Genomic DNA, 19874 nt, shown 5'->3' with positions numbered 1-19874 from the left:
GTAATTTATTACTCGAGACCTCAATAAACCAATATAATATATTTTAATGGTATAAAACAGTATTTGAATTTTCATTTCCCACATGGGTTCATATAGTTAATATATTCAGTGATTTTATACTAAAAGTTCGAGTATAATATTATGTATATTTATTGCATCAAATATAATGTAAAAAGTATCATAAACGTTAAAAATAATTTCACGACTAAAATAATAGAGCTGATTCTTTTGTTTTCTGTCTAATATATCTCATTTAAATTCAAAAAAGAAAATGATGAATTATTAGAGAAAAATGAATTTAATAAAAAATCTTAATATTACAAAAATATTAATAGAAAGTCATGTGAAATATTTTACATACCATCCAGTTTTGTAAAAACGGCATCAGTTGTTGAGTCCATAGAGCCAATGGATATTGTACGTATTTGCTTTTGTGTGACTGAAAACATATCAACCAAGTCGCCCACGCCAAACTCCAAAAGATCACTGACGCTAAACACAGCATATGTCATAGATTCATTGGTCACAATAAGTCCACAAGCCCCAGCACTGTAAATTTTAAAATTTTTATTAGAAAATTGAATAACAATATCGATTTTTATTCTCATATTTTCTTCAATGTTGACTACTACGTATAATGATTATTGTTATTATAACTTACAATTGTTGGACAATTTATTGACCAATACTTTCGTCTGTAAACTCTTAAGTGTAAAGTCTTGTATAACTACATGTCTAAACTACCTAAACTTAATGGTTGTTGTATTTACTCTTTTTACCGATAAGATACAGTTGTGTAACATGAAAATGAACTCAATGAGTGAAAAATGTTAAATTTTCATTATCCCAGTACATAGATGGCTAAGTTATCTTTTAATAATAAAGTTGAAAAATTATGATATTTTTTGTAATTTGAAGTTATATTTTGTTACAAAAATTAATATTAAAAAAAATGTTTATTAATTATTATAATTATCCGTACGTATACACATCTCTGTGAGAATCGTAGTTATGATTTGGGTGGTCTTGAAGGTGCTTGGTCACAGCCGTCTTCAATAAAATTGAAAATGAAAATTCTGAGGAAGAGATAAGTTAAGTTAGATCCCCAAATATCGTGTTCAAATTGTGCTTATGATGAAAATTAAATTACTTTACTTTTTAAGGATATAAATAATATGTAGCCAATTATAGTATTAAATCTTTTATATGTATATGAATTCATTTAATGATTATTTAAATTTTATTAGTAAATAATTATTTAAAAGTTATACTATCGTCAGTTGACAAGGCCGGATTAAGACCTTTATGGGTGTCGTAGTAGTATCTCTTGAAGGGCCCTTTAAGTTCATGAGCCTTGTGGCGTTTGATCACTTTCTTTCTTAATAGTTAGTTTCTCAAACTATTATATAAAAATATCCCAATATTATTTCAAGCTTAAAATAAATAATTTTTTTTTCAAATGTTTATATAGATATTATAAAAATTGGTCACTTATAGCTAATATTAAGACTATTTTTAATAGTTTTAATTGTAAATGTTTATATAGGTTTTATTTTATCAGTTCCTAATTTTTCAAAACCATTAATTTATTATTCGTCATCATTATACAATCATTATTAGGGTGTTAACTTCTATATTTACCCAAGCAATAGCAGTAAAACTTGTACTGCTACAACAATTACTCCTTTCTTGCAACCCGTCTCCCAGCCGGTGTCGCCTAACCATTTTGCTTCCTTATATCGTCTTTGCCAATACATCCCGTAACGAGTAATAAATAAACCACTGAACATCATCAAAATACACACTAATAACAATGGCCATTCATATGGTAAAACCTGAAAATTGATAAGATGTTAATAATTAAACGATATTTGATACGGTATCAACTAAAATCTAAAAATTATTAATAGAGAATGTCTAGTTTAACAGATACAGAGTGATCATAATCCATTCAAATACTTCTGAAATAAATATATCAAAAAAAAAAAATTTCGTTTTTTATTTTTATTATTAACACGCTTATATTAGTTTCACTTGTATGTTTTGTAACTCCACGCGACACGTGTTATTATGTCGCGTATCCCGTCGTGTATGACCTTGAGACTATACTGTTGTAACGCATTCGCCCCACCCCGCTCACCACTAGTAGAGAACAATATTTTCCAACCCGTAGACGCGCGCTTATCATCAATTATATAAATATATAACAAATTTTTATTGTAATTGACACAGCCCCGCGTCGTTTTACGCCGCGGTGCAAAGTCCAGCAAGTGCCGCACGGCCGACGTCGTCCCGCCGCTATACCGTAGTCTTCTTCCCATTGTCAAAATAACATCGTCAACAAACTGATCCGCACTCGCGCACCGTCGTCATCTACACTGCTAACCTATTGACGCCCGAGGATCACGCCGGACATCGCGACTTCGACGCCAGCAAAAGTGACGCGATATTATGCGAAGATTATATATTCCTACCGCCACCGCTAATATTAATATATATATATATTAATATTTATACGTATATGTTAATATTCATTTATATATTCCTACAGCCGACCCCTCTGTCGCCGTATATGCCTCGTGTATAATGTTCCCTCCGCCATGCCCGCCCACATAAACACGGCTATACCTCATGCATGATACGTTTACGTACTTAAGTCCCTTTAAATATATATATATTCTAATTACTATTAAAACTTATATATTAATACACTTTATTCTCATTAAGAGATATGTAGTGTATTCATTCCGATTACGGAGGATGATTCTCGTATTGTTATTTTTCGTCACTACCTCCACGTTACGCGCCTGCTGCTTTCCTTAGATGTGTAGCCGTTTCTTAGACTCCCTCTCCGGAATCGAACCCTTATTTCCCGTTACAACCATGATATTGATATTAACTACTATCATGACATGAAACTAAAAAGTGAAAAATAAATATAGTTTAAAAAAACTAAAAAACACGCTTTTAAAGCACATCGAACTAAAAATTATTTTTAACTTTTTAGTTCGATGTGCTTTAAAAGCGTGTTTTTTAGTTTTTTTAAACTATATTTATTGTAATATGACGCGACGGCTGCTAGATCTTCTGCCTCAAGCCAGACAGACTGACTTGCAGAATCTACGCCTAGTAATATTTGAATATCATGAAAATTAACATTAATATTTTTATTTTTCAACACCTCTACTAATGTATTTACGCCGCAAAAGCCGTCTTGTGGGATATTTTTCGAAACCTACATACGCGCCGCTGTGGACTCAATGGAAACATTGGTTGAATCTTCGTGTGAAAGAATTTGATTTACGACATTGCTAGAATTGAATTTTTCTAAGAGTACGGTCACCCTGTGTAGTCCGTCAAATAAAATAATTTTCGAATCGTACATATCAATATTAGCCTTATATTTGTGTAGAAAACTATTAATTAAAAGACAATAAGTTTTTAACGACCGCGCATTCAATAATAAAACTATGCTCACAGAAATTTACCTCAATTGAAGTTGTACCTAATAAATCTAAAGGGGACTCATTTGCTGTAGTAAGGGTCGCGTTCTGGGCTGGAATAATATCATGATTCATGGGAAGTGTAGCGCTACTTATTATGATATTCGATGCCCCCGTATCAATAAAAAACTTTGACTCAATACAATTTAATTTCCCAATTATTATAATTTGAGGGACCGATGCGCAATTTGAAAAAATGTTAGAACAATTAGTGACACCTGTGATATTGAAATTATTTTGCGCTAATGCTGCTTTCGTAATGGGGGCTAGTGATTGAACTTTTTGGCTAGCTCGCGAAGAAGTGTCAAAATTCGCCCTAATCATCGAATTTTGACTTATTTGTTTTTTTGAGTTTACTGCGGGCGCCGCTGATTAGAGGCCCACTTATTAGTAGACGGACCTCCTGGGCCCTGATTTTGCCCACCATTATTGTTGTTATAATTTTGACCTGTATTATTAGAAAATCTGTTATTATTATAATTAAAATTGCGATTGTTTTTGTAGTTACCATTATTATTATTATTATTAGAATTGTAAAAATGACCGTCTGTATTTCGATTTGAATTATTGTAATTTTGATATTTATTATTATATCTAGTGATATTGTTAAAATTATTGCCATTGCTGTTACCAAAATTATTATAATTATTATCGAAATTTCTACTGTTATTATTAAGATTCCTATTATTATTGTTGAAATTCCTGCTATTATTCCTATTAATATTCCCATTGTACTTATCTATTAGCTATTAAATTCCAAACTCTATCGGTAATTCTATAAGTTTGATTATTGAAGGTGCGCTTTAAATAATAATTATTGAGAGGAATATAAACGTATATAAAAGATTATGTAACTCAAAGACTTAAATTATAGTTATACCTAACCATACAATTGTTACTATTATAATAAAGTGAGCCAATAATAAATAAAAAATATTTAATTTATAAATTAACCGTGAAAAGCGGTATATAAAAATTGTAGTACACTTAGGGGGGATCCCTCACTAAAAGTTTAAAATAAACAGAGAGTTCGGCGCCTCCACCAATTGTTACGTCGCTATTTAGGGGTTGAGCCTAAATGCCCGTCCACAGTATTCTAAGGGACCAACGGGGTATAGTTGGCTAGGCTATATCTACCATAGGTACTGAGGTTTCCTATTTAATTTATATTCCCTTAGAGATACTACCAAGGGTCGCATTACAATATATATATAACACTTTAGGTTAACAACGATATAAATAAATATTTATTAAGTGATCGAAATATTAAATAGATAATACAACCTGCTGGACACCTAGAGATAATATAATCCAACAAAGATCTGACTTACTGAACACTCTGTATACGTGGTAGAAAGTTAAGTTAATTATCAGTAGTGATAGCGATGATGATAAAAGGTCAACTGTCGATAGGGATATATTATTATGGCACATTGGTCGTGAATTGCAAAAGTGTTTATGTGTACAGTCCGCCCTTCTGTTAGTATTGTTGTATGTCACTGTGTTAATTATATATATATATGTCTATTAAACAGTACAATGACGTTATGGGAGACAGAGATATGGATATGCAAATGTGATCGTATCAGGCTATAACATCAAGTAGTACCCAAACACCAGAGAGAGTATTTTCATTGTATCCCTTAGCCCATAAAGCTACAATTGCATTAAAATATATACATTAAACATTTAAAGGTTATATAGTTTATTTTAGGTTAAGTATTATTATTGGTCCACATGATCCTTACATAAGCTATTGATGCCAATCATTAATTTAGAAGTGTCCTGGCGCAACAATTATCATAATTCAATAAATAATAAGAGCATTTATGTTGATCACATAAATCTAGTTTAGTAGAATATTTAAATATCATCAAGGTGTCAATATTGGAGAAGACTTGTTATATATCAAGGATGTCACATGTATTAAATTATTATTCTTTAAAGACTCTTATTGGTCAACATTTTTTTATTATTATTTGCTGTGTAAGAGTTATTTGTTGAAATTTTGTTTGAATATTGTTTTTGAATACCTAAATAAACTGAATTATACATTTTTTTAACTATATTATTCATAATTTAATATTGATTCTGACAGAAAATAACGTCAAACATGTAAAAATAATAATTTTAATAAAAAATATCAGAAATAGAAATGGAGCAAACAGTGACGAAATATCCTTGAATATATTTTTGTAATTTTTAAAAATATACATTCATTTGCTTACATAATGATTCATCTTTTTTAACACCTACGTCATTGTATGATTGAATATAATTAAAAAATATATTTACTAGATATATATATTTTTATTTCTAAGTATTTATCTATGCACACATACGTATATGTTACTATCCCAGTACTTTATACATAAAATATTATTTTATAAATACGTAAAATAATTAATATCAAACTAAAATGAAGGAACTTGAGAATCACTATATTAAGATAATTAATATTGTATAATATTCGTTTTACATGAGATATGTTATATTTTTCAAATAAACTATATTACTACTACCTAATCAGAATAATATTATTTTCTCTGTATGCGTCCTGAAACGCATATATGATAGTTAAATATACACTGTCAGGTATCATTTATATTGTCCCAACTNTTTTTTTCACAATAATACTAGTATTTTTCGTTCATTATTGTTTTAAGTTAATTTTAAAAATTATTTTTAACTTTTTAGTTCGATGTGCTTTAAAAGCGTGTTTTTTAGTTTTTTTTAACTATATTTATTTATTGAGTTATCACTTATTAATTGCTGTTTATCATGATTTTAATTTAATTGAAGCTACAAAAATAATAATTTTTTTAAAATTATAAATGGTAGTTCCTTAATAATATGTATCTAAGAAAGATATTATATTTCCTTAATTATCAGTTTCTGATTAATTTTTAGCAACATCCCTTATAGCTATAAAAGTGTCAACTATTTTATTAAGAGGAAGACATACGGGCAAACGAAACAACGATATGACCGAGAGAATGCGCTTTTAGATGTTTTACAACCGAACTCTTCAATCACGACAATATGTACAAAGTGATTAATTAAGGATGACACTCATTTTTTGGGAAACTATTGAACATTTTAAATTTTTCTTAAGGAAAATATTGTTTGATTCGAAAAACTCTACAATACTTTTTAGTTAAATAATTTATTTTCATTTCTCAGGGATAAAAAAAAATAACATTAATTTTTTTAAATGATAACTCTTATTTTTACCTTAATAACACGAAATAAAAAAATTTTTACAAAAAAATGTAGTTCTTTTATTTATTTCTACGCGATCAACAAATTGTTTTTTTTTTAAATTGTTTAAAGATTTGGATTCAGAATAGAATTTTATCACTAATTTTGTTTTGTAATACTGGAGGCAATAATAATCTGATCCATTGAACCATAAATTATTATTTTAGTTATCAAGATAATTTGTCCACACTGGTCGTTTAACAATATAAGATAAACTTGTGTGGAATATAATAATGTGCATCTATTAATTGACATCAAATAGTATTCTACTATTTTGTATACTTCTATTNAAGCTTTAATTTGATATATGTTTAAAGGACGCAGTATTTCCGGAACATTTTCAAAAATTAAGTTGAAAAAGTTAGTTTTTGTAAAAAAGTTTATATTTTAAATCCCCCCTGTGAAGGCAGGTATAAGGTCAGATTTATAAAAAATATATGCCTAATGATAGGTAAAGACATCAGGCATCTACATAAAAAGAAATTGTATTGATTTGGTTATTTTTAAAAGAGTTATGGCAATTTTAAGTAAAAAAAAATGAAAAAATTTCGAAAATTAGCGATTTTTAAATTTGTAATTTTTTTTGAAGGTTTCCCCCATTTACGGGGAACGAGGGAATTTTTTCAATTTTTGAGGGTAATGTCTTCAACTAGATACGATTTGTGATCTTTTGACGTATCATTGAAAGAAATAGGTTGGGTGAGAGCTGAGAAAAGTGGTAACAGATAAAAAAAAAATAAAAAATAAACACATCTTAGTAAAACCAATACCTTCTCAGCTTCGCATCGAAGCTAAAACATTGTGTTATAACACTTTTCTTATTGTATAAAATAAATAATTAACTATTATTGATATTTTACACCATTACTAATAAATGTTGATTGTTCAAATCGATCATCGAAATACAAATAATAAATGGAAAATATATCGACTTTTAGCTTTAGTATGAGTTGAAGAACCTTTATCTATGAAATTTGAGNTAGCATTTTTAAGTTGAAAATTAAAAATTGAAAATCGAAAATTTTAACACAAAAATAGTGTTTTTTTAACTACGGCAACCGTTTACATGCAGAAGTTAAAGTGTGGGGACAAATTTTTTTTTTTCATTTTATAGTACATAAAATAAGCTTTAATTTGATATATGTTTAAAGGACGCAGTATTTCCGGAACATTTTCAAAAATTAAGTTGAAAAAGTTAGTTTTTGTAAAAAAGTTGCTATTTTAAATCCCCCCTGTGAGCAGAATAAGTGTTAGATTTTCAAAAAAAAATGATATAAAATGAAAGAAAATTACCTAAGGTTTCAATATAAAGAAATATTATTTTGATTAGTTAATATTTGAAAAAGTTATGGCAGTTTTAAGTACAAAAAACATTCCGATAGAAGGTGATTTTTATCGTAAACATTACATTTTTTTTATAATTTCGACAGCCATTTGCACATAGAAGATAAGGTGTCGGGACAAATTTTTTTTTTTCATTTTATAGTACATAAAAAAAGCTTTAATTTGATATATGTTTAAAGGACGCAGTATTTCCGGAACATTTTCAAAAGTTCAGTTGAAAAAGTTCTATTTTTTATACAATGTTTCAAAGTTTGAACCCCCCCTATATAAGGGGAAATTGTCTAATTTTAATAAAAAGTATGTCAAATGGAAGATGTACTTATAATGTATTTAGAAAAAAAAAAATTGTGCTGATACATGCATTTTTCGAAAAGTTATAGCATTTTTAAGTTGAAAATTAAAAATTGAAAATCGAAAATTTTAACACAAAAATAGTGTTTTTTTAACTACGGCAACCGTTTACATGCAGAAGATAAAGTGTCGGGACAAATTTTTTTTTTTCATTTTATAGTACATAAAATAAGCTTTAATTTGATATATGTTTAAAGGACGCAGTATTTCCGGAACATTTTCAAAAATTAAGTTGAAAAAGTTAGTTTTTGTAAAAAAGTTGCAATTTTAAATCCCCCCCCATGAGCAGGTTAAGTGTTAAATTTTCAAAAAAATTATATCAAATGAAAGGAAAATATCTAAGGTTTTAGTTTAAAAAAAAATTATGTTGATTTGTTGATTTTTGAAAAAGTTATGGAAGTTTTAAGAAAAAAAAGTGAAAAAAATGACAAAATTTGTCGATTTTTAAATTTGTAATTTTTTTGGATATTTCCCCCATTTGCGGGGAACGAGGGAAAATTTTTAAATTTTTAAGGGTAATGTCTTCAACTAGATACAATTTGTGATCTTTTGACGTATTGTTAAAAGAAATCGGTCCAGTGAGAGCTGAGAAAAAGTAGTGACAGACACAAAAAAAAAAATAAACACATCATGGTAAAATTAATACCTTCTCAGCTTCGCATCGAAGCTAACAGTAGAATGAAAATTTTAATTTAGTCTAAAACACATTCAATTATAATACGTTGAAATAGACGAACGGTTGATCGCGTATAAAAAAATAAAAGAATAACATTTTTTTTATATTATATTATTAAGGTAAAAATAAGGGTTCTCATTTAAAAAAAATTAATATTAAAGTTTTTTTATCACTAAAGCGATGAAAAAAAAATATATTAAACATTGTATTGTAGAGTTATACTATAGTAAACCAATAGTTGAGTGAATTTATTGTAGAAAAAACAAACGTTTAAACAAAAAAATTCTTATAATTGAATTTATAATTTTTATAGCTTTGATTAAGTTGTAATCGTAATGCTTATAAAGATATTAATCTTATAATCGTCTGGCACTTTCGTATGAAAATATTTTGATGCTGTTCAAATATAAAATTCAGTCTCTATAAATCGTCAACTCTTAAAAAAAAAAAAATCAATGAGGAGTATGTAATTAGCATTGAAAATGGTAACATTTTTCCAGAAATACTTATCTGTGTATTTAGTAATTTTTTTTTACTTTTTTGAGTTTAATATTTTTTAAATTAATATTATTAATATATTTTCATTTTAAATAATTAGCCACAAGTGATCAATTTTTATTATAAAAATTAAGCTTATCAGTTTTTTTTTGTTTAGTTAGAAAAACTCGCTACAATTTAAAAGCTTTCTATGAAAAATGTTGACTTTACATTTATAACAAAACAGTATCGCAGCATTTTACTTTATCCGTTGCCACAACTTCTTTCGACACTTACTCATTCTTTACCATTAAAAACTCACCATTGAACATTTGTTTTAAACGCGCACGCATAATTTATAAAATCAGTGATCACTAGTGATTTCAAATGATCGTTTTTCTAATATTATCGATAAATCTTAAATAGTGTCGACGGAGAGCTTAAACTAATAGCTGTACGTCCACAATAGTGGGTAGAATTCTTGCGGCTATATTTTGTAGATGCAAAATTTATTACTTTTCATCTTGTTGGAAACAATTTAAAGTCATTGAACGTTTGTCATCACTTGTAACTGTCATTTATTATGTTATGTTTGTACAGAGTTTAATCTTTAAGAACAATATCAAAGTTAAATGCAAATATTACGAATTACCATAGCAGAGGGGATTGAGAACATTTATGAGCAATCCTTTTATCAAAAGTTAAAACATGTTTGGTTTACTATCTAACATATAATTATTACGAGAAATCTAATTTAGTGTAAACCTAAAAACAACGCACACGTGTTCAATACTTCCAATTAAATTACAGTCACAATTAAATTAATATAATTGAATAAAAAATATGTTATGATTAAATACTAAAGGTATGGTAGGTAGGCATAAGATGTTTTACTTTTTTTGCTATTGTGTTCCAATCGTACGAGTTGTTAATGAAGTCCAACACGAGTTCGGCAGGCATGGCGTGCCACATTATCAAAGATTCGGCAACACCTATGGACCTAAGCCAAACGTCTCCAACACCGAAAAATAAGCTTATCCCAAAAACTCCTTCGTTGTCGACGCTATGACCTAACACCATAGTGTGCTGGTCGAGTTTGACATTCTCGCCGTATTTAGCACTAGGAAATCTTTGTAATGCTAGTGAGTTAAGCACAACCGAGTTGACAGTATTAGACTTTACATTTGTGTGGCCAGTATACGCTAGTGCCATCAAAGGTTTCCGAACGGCAAATAGTACGTTGGTCTGCTTGTTAAATACTCCACGACTTGAGACCTCTGTAACGTTAGAATCCCTAGAAAGAGGTAACCGCTGTTGTGGCTGTGGGGTAGGTACACGAGAGATATCCGAAAGGTGCCATAAGTAGGTCACGTTGACTAACACGGCGGCGTTTCCAACGTAGACGAGTGTGACGGCTGCAAAAACGCACAGCGACGCATATGATGTTGTCGACAACATGACCATGGCAAGAACGCGACCGGAAACACGACTGGCCAGCTATAGGAACTGTTATGTTAGTACTTACGAATTACTCAGGTTCACTCGGTTTTTAAAAGGTTTCCCTTGTCGTGGATTAACCGACCGCGTAACAGAAACCCACTGCCAACGCTGCACCACTGGCTCAATGCTCATTCTGCCGTTTTCGACCCTTTTGACTCTTTAATACGTAATACTTTATAAGTGGCTATCCTCTGCATTTGCTGTATTAATATTTGAACATAAATAATATTGTCTTCCAACAAACGATTTATCAAAGTTTTGGTAACAGTAATTGTGTCTGTAACTGTTTTATTACCTTCTTGGTAGTCTTTACAGCGGCACTAGTCAAACATTAATAGGGTGTACTTGAATTTCAAATTTGGAATTGCTCTTATTGATAAAAATAACTATAATACAACACATGTTATGAAAACTTGTGTGTGCATTATAACTTTTAAGTATACTTAATAAACATTAAAAATTTTTGTTTAACGTTAAAGCTTAAACGTTAAAATAAATTGAATTTTGGAAGTGAGCAGATAAATGTGTTACTAGACTAGCAAACTATGTGCATAATATATTTTATAAATTTCTTACTATTTTCAAAAAAATCAATGTTTTATATCAACTGAGACTTGAATTTCAATGCTATTTTACTACAGACATTAAAATGTTAACATCAAAATAGTTTTTAGACATAAATGTTATTGCCTTATATTATTTGATACAAACTATAATGAAAATAGAGCATCTATTTAAACAGTTCGATAAATATCTAAGTATTTAATAAATTAAGTAAAATATTTTCTTCACGTTTTTAACACTTTAAAAAAATACATAAATTGATAAAAATTTTAATTTAAAAAATGAAATAAATTTTAATTGTTCAAGTTTTAAGAAAAAAAACTAACTGAATCAATATAGTTGAAAGTTAGTAATACATTATAAAACACGGGCATACGTGAAAATTCAATTTCAGAGTAACAAATACCATTGTCGGTTAATATTCTATAAACCATTGAAGATAGAAACAAGGTATATAACGTTTTTATTTGAAACCACCTTTACTTAGGATGAAAAATGATTACGTCAAATTACATAAGCATGCACAGACATGTTGTGCTTAAGGGGCTTATCGGGGGAAACGGATTTAGCCCTTATCTCTTTTTATCCTCCCCCTTACACACTCATAGAAAATTATAAAAATTGTTTCATCAAATATTTTTAAGGAGAGAATAAAAAATTTACCTCTTCAAACATCTCTATCGATTTTTACTTTATTTTAGGGTTGGCCCGTATAAAATAGTACAGTATAAAAAACTATAATTAATTAAAGATTTACTTCTAGTTGTTATAATTTTGTAATGTTTTAATATTTGTTATTCAATATGTAGTTATCTTTATTATTTAAGTGATAACTATATGAAAATAATTGTAAATCGAAAACTTAATGAGTAGTTTAGTATTGTCACCAAGTTATATTTTATTTAAGTGATGTCCAGTTCACCGTTGGATAGTAATCTGTACACATATTATAAAATAATTAAAAAAGCAGATATGGTACTAGACATTAGCTATATAAAATATATACAATTGTAACAATAAATAACTATTTAAGTACAAGAAACGTTCACAATACAAAACAATATAATATAATGCTAAAACTTGGTGATTTCTAAATTTAAGTTGTGCTTCACTGAGTCTTTATGCAAATATTAAAGATCTTTACTGGTTGATGCACCGACCCATCATTACATAAAAATACTTTATGCATTCTTCCATAAAATACTCATATTTATGTATTTTTTAATAATACTGTGAAACATTAAAATTAAAATAAAGCTCTCTTGATAATCAAGTTCTTTATGTATTAATAGTAAAATTTAACACAAAGTAAATTTAATATATAATAAAAGTTCAAATAAATTTTTATTTTCTCCAAATAACTTATTTTGAAATTGTTTTTTTTACCAAGAGTGAAATTATTGAATATGACACACGCACCGCCTAAAATAAATTACAAATAATTAATTGTTATTATATATTTATTATTATATTAATCAAGTCATACACTTTCTAAGGAGTAATTTATATTAAGTTATGATAAAAAGACAATTTCAGTATTTTTTCTAAAAATAAACTTACCGAGGCAAATACTTCTAGATTCAATGATTTTTGTGGAGTAATATTCATTTTTAATCTGTTCGCGTTATTTAAACTCATAGCCAACAAGAGATTTTTTTTAAATTCTATACTTTTCTCGGTCCAGTCAATACTATACATAGCAAACTGTACATCATTTATCTATAATAATCGTAGGAAATATAATGTTAAAATAAAAGTCAATTTAATTTATTGGGAATAGTTATTAAGGAAGTAATAAATGTCCACGTGTCATTCTAAAATAATAATTAAATTTATTTATAAACTAGGCTTCGTCTAGCTAAAGTTCCACCCGAGACCTAGTGACCTGCGTGCCTCACGCACATACGGCACGTTAGACCCTTCCANTTCGTCTAGCTAAAGTTCCACCCGAGACCTAGTGACCTGCGTGCCTCACGCACATACGGCACGTTAGACTGTCCCTACAAGTAGACCAATTAATCCGGAAGGAGTATCCGGCTACGTTGGACACGATAGTTGTTCTGCAAAAATAGTATTAATTCGGAAACAGTTTACCAAACGAAGAGTCCCAACAAAATAATAATATGGTTACAAAATACTTAAGTGAATTCAAAATTATACATTATAATAACCTACTAATTATAATTCAAAACAACAGGTAAGCAAAAGAAAACTTAATAATCACTAAATACAATCTTTGAATACCGTGTTATTAGTGAGAATTACATTAACTAATAAAAATTAAAAAACAAAAATTGACATGCTTGAACCAAAATAATATTTTATTAAGAACTATGCGCGTAAACTTAAAAAAAACCTCATAACTGGATCAAAAATCAACAGATTTAAACGAAATTTTTAGAGTACCTTTCAAATATCTCTGGGAAATTCTAATAAAAATTTCAAGTTTTAAATTGAGTAACGCTGGCGGTAATGAGCGTTTTTAATAAAATTTTTATACGATCAGAGTGTGTTAAAAAAATTTTCTCATCTTCGCGAATAATTTTCCAAGAATAATATTGTCGAGCTCTTTCATTAAAATTAAAAAATTTAAAAATCGATAAGAAATAATTACTTAACGATGGAAAAATTATTTTTCCAATATTTGCTAATTTTTTAACATTTTATTATACAGAATGTTCAGTAAGTAAGGAAACAGGTCAATTGTTAAAAACAATGAGAACAATAGAAATCCGTTTCCTTAATTACTGAACACCTATAACAATTTTTTTCCATAAAAAATTATAATTTTTATGTTCATAATATTATACAAATACGGCGTTTTAATATTTTATTTATATCACATCCCATCAAAAATATATTTTGTAATCCGGTCCACATTCATAAATTATAATGATCTTATCCATAATAGATATGATCGTGTTCATTTTAAATATGGATATTGTCCATATTTACTTTTAATTAAACATATCAGTGACGACTCGTGGCTTGGACGACAGAACAATCGCATCCTCTACTAAAATTAATTAGAAAAAGAAAACTAATTGTATATTTTTATATTCTAAATTTTATTAAAAATGAAAATTCTTAAATAGTAAAATAGTTATTATACATTTGTAGTTTGCGAACATTAAAGTTGTTACTTTCACTATATGCGAGTACGTATGCACACACAAGCAGTGTTTGGACGACCGTCAGCGTCGTCCATACAGTAAAATATTAGTATATTACTAAATTGGGAAATTTATTTTTAGAACTAACTGCGTGTACGATCGTCGTTATCGGTTGCTATAAGAGTATAATCGCTATTATTATTTTCATTTCTATTTTCTACTGCGACCTTTAAAATAATAATATGTGTATTGTGTTTTATTTTATTATATTTAATTTGACAATTTTTTATACCTATGACTAGTGGTATTATATTTAATGTGCACCCCCACGAGACATCACTGAAAAATATTATATAGAGTTATTTATTTATTGTTAACCATTAAAATTCTCTTGAAATAATAATATACAATGATTTTTTTAACATAACCTACTCAATTACTCACAGAAAAAAAATTGTTTTGATAAAGAAAATTATGCTGTATACAATGAAAATTTTTTTTTTTGATTTTGTTTAATATTATTTATTTTTTGATTGATCGATTTACCTCGTTACTCCTCTCACACGGGTATACAAATATTCATAACTACCGACCAACTTGTTAGTTGTTATTGACTATTCATTTTCTTATTGATAATTTTTATGTTAACGTCAGTGTTTTATCTCCGGCCAGTTAAACACAAAAGTGGTGTTAGCCAATGATCAGTGGAAGTCAGGTATTCCCGTCGCTCTTCAGTCTGTCGGCTGACTAATTATGGTCAATGTGAAACTGTGTTTTTGTATGTAGTAATAAGAGGTGTTGCCGGTACGTGATCGATGCACGTGTTTTATTTTTAAATTAGTGTTGTTCTCCGGCCCATCGTAGATAGTCGTGAAATATTTTATACATATTCACCACTTCAAAAGATATAAACGGTGTGGATTAGTGTAATGATTTGTAAATATTAACACTCGTCTCAAGACTGAAATAAAAATTTGAGGTCTTATCAAATTCCGGGCCGCCATCCAAAAGTTTAGGATTCGGTTTTATTTCGTAGTCATATGATTTTAAATATTCAAAGCTGGATGCTTCATCAGGTTGTTCGTGAGGTCACTGGATTGGTACAGGCAGGACTATATAATCTTATTGTGTTTATATTTAGTTATTGATTAGTTGTCAAACTCAATTGCATTTGTAATTGGGGATAGTTTAAATTTAAGTTTATACATTTACACAGCTATATTCTATTATATTATACAAATATAATAACTGAATGAATAGTATTTTTGTTTATCAATTTAATCACAATTATGAAAAATGCTTAGATGCGAATTTGTAGAGCAACTTTTTATATGTATGTTCCATGTTTTAATCCCTTGAAATAAGGAAATAATTCAAGATTTAAAAAAAAAAAGTATATTGCATGAAAGGAATATGAATCAAGCACATATAAAAAAATGTTATTGAACAATATAAAGTTAAAAATAAAAATCCAGAAATGTTTTTGAAATACGAATGTCATTTGAATAGAAAATATAAGTCAGAACAATTTTTTTTAATATTACGTATATAACATAAGTTTTAATTTAATTATATTTAATGAACGTAATAATTTGGAATAAAAGAAACTGTTCATTTATCATGCAATAATGCATATGTTAAGTCATTCTAGCCAGGTAAGGTATCAGATTTTTAAAAAATATAATTACCTAATTTATGGTACTTACTTTGGTTATTTAAAAAAAATAATTGTTATGATTCATCCATTTTTCAAAAATTATGGCAGTTTTAACTAAAAAAAGTTTAAAAAATATCAAATGTGGACATACCCCCAGGTATTGTTCAGTGAGAAAATGGATTTTCTTAAGTCAATTAAGGTACAAAGGTTATTTTTTATTTAAAATTTGTCACTTCAATCGTCATTGATGCAACAGCATTGGAGCTTCAATTAAGCTTTTACCATTAAAAGAAATAAAAGATAAATGACTGTTATTTTAGAAGAAATATAGTGGTTTATGATAAATGAATCACTCTATATTTTTCAATCAATAATAATTAATTTCTAACTCTAGTCATTTAATATAAATATATAATACAATTTTTAGAACAAAAATATTATTCAATAGTTAAAATGAACAAATATTGAATGTTTTTATAATTTTTTGCACTTATTTACTGATGTATACTTTAATGAAGGGCGTTTTTTTTTCGTTTATATATTTTTGACAAGAACTTAAAAAAAATATTTTTTTAAACATTAAATTATATGATTAGTTAGGTATTTATATAAAATTTATTGAAAATTAAATTTTATCGTTATACTGAATCAAAAATTATATTAAGTAGATAATTTTACAATAGTAAAATCATTAAAAAAAAATAATAATAAATTATTTTTATTGATTTTCAAGACAACTATGAAAATAGCACAACATAAAAAATCGTTTAGCAATAATCCATAATAAACAGTTATAGTAAAACATTTAATGTATTTATAGAGAAAAATATTTGGTTAAACATTATTAAATTACAATTAAACTATGTTTGTTTATTATATACTTCCTGTACTTTTATTTGAAGAATATACTTTTATATTTTTCATAAGTATTATGTTTTATAAATATTTTAAAACGTCATAAATGGATAATTTATATCAAATTAAGCCTAAATGTAATTAAAATACACTAACTACTGTCAAAATCTAATTTACTTGATTTTCAAGATAACCATAAAAATAGCACATGATCAATAAATCGATACACACCACTGATGCTGTTAATAATAATTTCGCAAAAGTAACTGACAATACATAGTCATTTTTAAAGTAATTCTGCAAATAATTTTCTCATCAAATTATGAAAATCACATAAATCTTAAATTTAAAATATACATACCAAAATACACATATATGTGAAAGTAATATAAAGATTGAAATAGTATCCATACGTAAACAACGTCATTGATTTCATAATTTCATAAAATTTTCTAATTGAACTAATAGTAATAATTTAAAATATAACATCAAATTAATAATCGGGTTATCTATCATATTATAAATAACACTTTAAAATTCTTTAGAAGAAAAACCAAACCATGTTAATGAATAATTATTTAATTTCATTTGTGAATCAAAAATTGCACAATATTCATTACATTATGATAAAAATGAATTTATCATTTCAACAACTTATAAAATAAGCAATAAATGTTTAAACATTTTAATAATCTAGTCACAATGTAATAATATTTTTAAAAACGTTTAATCAACTTACACGTGTAATTTTGTATAATCCGAAAGTAATTGTTTCAAATATATCACGTAATTTCGATCGTTTCTATTCCCTATTTGGAAAACAAATAATTCATTTAAAACATTACTAGCATTAAAAAAAATTATGTTTTTCTTTTATGTTCAAAAATTATTGATAAAAAAAAAATTTATGCGTACCTATTTCTTCATTTTCGTATCCACATGATTCACATTTAAATGCAATTATTTTCAATTGAGCTGTTAACATCCAACAAAATTGTATAACTATTGTATAGTAGAAAACTATATCATAAGTAATATGTGATATTTCAATAGCTTCTATTAGATATACAATTGGGTAAATTCGCTCATAAATCGAAATTGGTATGAAACTGAGTAATGTATTTAGGACGCTATTTCGATAAATTACCAGACTGCCGTCTCTTTTTTTTAAAGGATATCCTCTTATAAATAACGGATTAAAAATCCAAAGTAACACCGCCGAATAACATATAAAACTGTACAAGTTTATTATTTTCATACATATAGATTCGTTCTGTTCAAATATATATTTTCCTTTATAACTAGAAGATAAAAAATCGCTACTTGTGGCATCCAATAATTTTCTTAAATCATCATATTTTTTCGAAAGTCTATAGTTGTTTAGATATATTTGAATAGTTGATATTACATTTATAAATAATTGTATAACTGAAAAATAATCGTTTTTCACATTGTATAAACCAATAAACACATAGCAGTTGATTATAATAAATTCCATTAATATTAATAGAGCATAGAATAACTGGTAAAACTTGAAATTGTGAATTGTAGCCAGATTGAATGGATTAAGTTCACAATGTAGATTTTGATATTTTAACATTTGATCTTTTAGAATAAATTTCTCTTGAATTTTGTTTTGCATTTTACTTCGGAATATTGTTGTTCGACTCTATATATTTGTATCTCAAACAATAATATAAAAATTATTATTATTTAGTGTTCTTTTTTTTTTACTGAATTAATTAAGTAATTATTATTTGACTTATACACATAAACATGGATGTAATCTGTTTTCAAAATATGAATTAGATGTGGAACATCTTATTCATTCACAGTGTTATATCGGTTACTCAATTAGAAAGACAAAGGGTTTTCACTGTTCCCATCATTGGTAACTATTTTTTAGCTTCGATGCGAAGCTGAGAAGGTATTGGTTTTACTAAGATGTGTTTATTTTTTTTTTTTTTTTTTTTTTTTTTGTGTCTGTTACCACTTTTTCTCAGCTCTCACCGAACCAATTTCTTTCAATGATACGTCAAAAGATCACAAATTGTATCTAGTCGAAGACATTACCCTCAAAAATTGAAAAAAATGCCCTCGTTCCCCGTAAATGGGGGAAACCTCCAAAAAAATTACAAATTTAAAAATCGCTAATTTTCGAAATTTTTTCAATTTTTTTTACTTAAAAGTGCCATAACTTTTTCAAAAATGAACATATCAATATAATTTTTTTTTATATAGATTTATGATATCATTACCTTTCATTTGGTATATTTTATATGTGACTCTTTACTTGCCCACAGGGGGAGATTTAAAATGACAAATTTTTCAAAAAAAATTAACTTTTTCAACTTAACTTTTGAAAATGTTCCGGAAGGTCTGACACTTTTATATATATCTTAAATTAAAGCTAATGTAATATTCTTTATTATGCAAAAAAAAAATTTCAGACTTTATTTTATCTTCACGGTGAAAATGGCTACCGAATGCTATTATTGTGTGAAAATTTTCGATTTTGTATTTTACATTTTTAACTTTATTATGCTATAACTTTTTGAAAAATGTATGGATCA

General features: G+C 27.3%; 4 protein-coding genes across 8 annotated transcripts in view; 1 reads left to right on the top strand and 3 right to left on the bottom strand.

Annotated features, from left to right (window-relative positions):
• LOC126907342 (prominin-1-A-like) overlaps positions 1–11200 on the bottom strand; it is a 29023-nt gene extending 17823 nt beyond the window's left edge. Inside the window, exons 1-3 of the mRNA XM_050688544.1 lie at positions 10507–11200; positions 1642–1835; positions 362–549 (exon numbers count right to left, since the gene is read on the bottom strand). Of these exons, the coding sequence (XP_050544501.1) occupies positions 362–549; positions 1642–1835; positions 10507–11076 (952 nt within the window). The 5' untranslated portion in view covers positions 11077–11200. The remainder of the gene's footprint in view (positions 1–361; positions 550–1641; positions 1836–10506) is intronic.
• LOC126907346 (trace amine-associated receptor 1) overlaps positions 1–19874 on the top strand; it is a 326541-nt gene that overhangs the window by 203721 nt on the left and 102946 nt on the right. Inside the window, exon 1 of one of the 4 annotated variants that reach the window (XM_050688554.1) lies at positions 16324–16333. The exons of the other annotated variants lie outside the window; for them this stretch is intronic. The gene's annotated coding sequence lies outside the window, so the exon portion shown is untranslated. Of the gene's footprint in view, positions 1–16323; positions 16334–19874 lie in introns of those variants that run through there. 4 annotated transcript variants of the gene reach the window in all.
• LOC126907354 (odorant receptor 33b-like) overlaps positions 1–19874 on the bottom strand; it is a 91440-nt gene that overhangs the window by 45115 nt on the left and 26451 nt on the right. The window lies entirely within an intron of this gene.
• On the bottom strand, positions 12689–18740 carry LOC126907350 (uncharacterized). 2 transcript variants are annotated; one of them, XM_050688569.1, is made up of 6 exons: positions 18217–18740; positions 18041–18110; positions 17663–17762; positions 17479–17598; positions 13237–13395; positions 12689–13098 (listed from the first exon to the last, which is right to left on the bottom strand). In XM_050688569.1, the coding sequence occupies exons 1-6, from the start codon at positions 18557–18559 to the stop codon at positions 13039–13041; spliced, it is 852 nt and encodes a 283-aa protein (XP_050544526.1). In that variant the 5' UTR covers positions 18560–18740; the 3' UTR covers positions 12689–13038. The 2 variants fall into 2 exon arrangements, 1 of the variants encoding a protein (XP_050544526.1); XR_007704488.1 differs by lacking the exons at positions 17479–17598; positions 17663–17762.

This window comes from Daktulosphaira vitifoliae, unplaced genomic scaffold (assembly GCF_025091365.1).
Source record: "Daktulosphaira vitifoliae isolate Bord-2020 unplaced genomic scaffold, ASM2509136v1 Scaffold_5, whole genome shotgun sequence".
NCBI lineage: Eukaryota > Metazoa > Arthropoda > Insecta > Hemiptera > Phylloxeridae > Daktulosphaira > Daktulosphaira vitifoliae.
The sequence above is the reverse complement of the archived record's forward strand: the minus strand, read 5'-3'. Positions and strand labels throughout refer to the sequence as shown.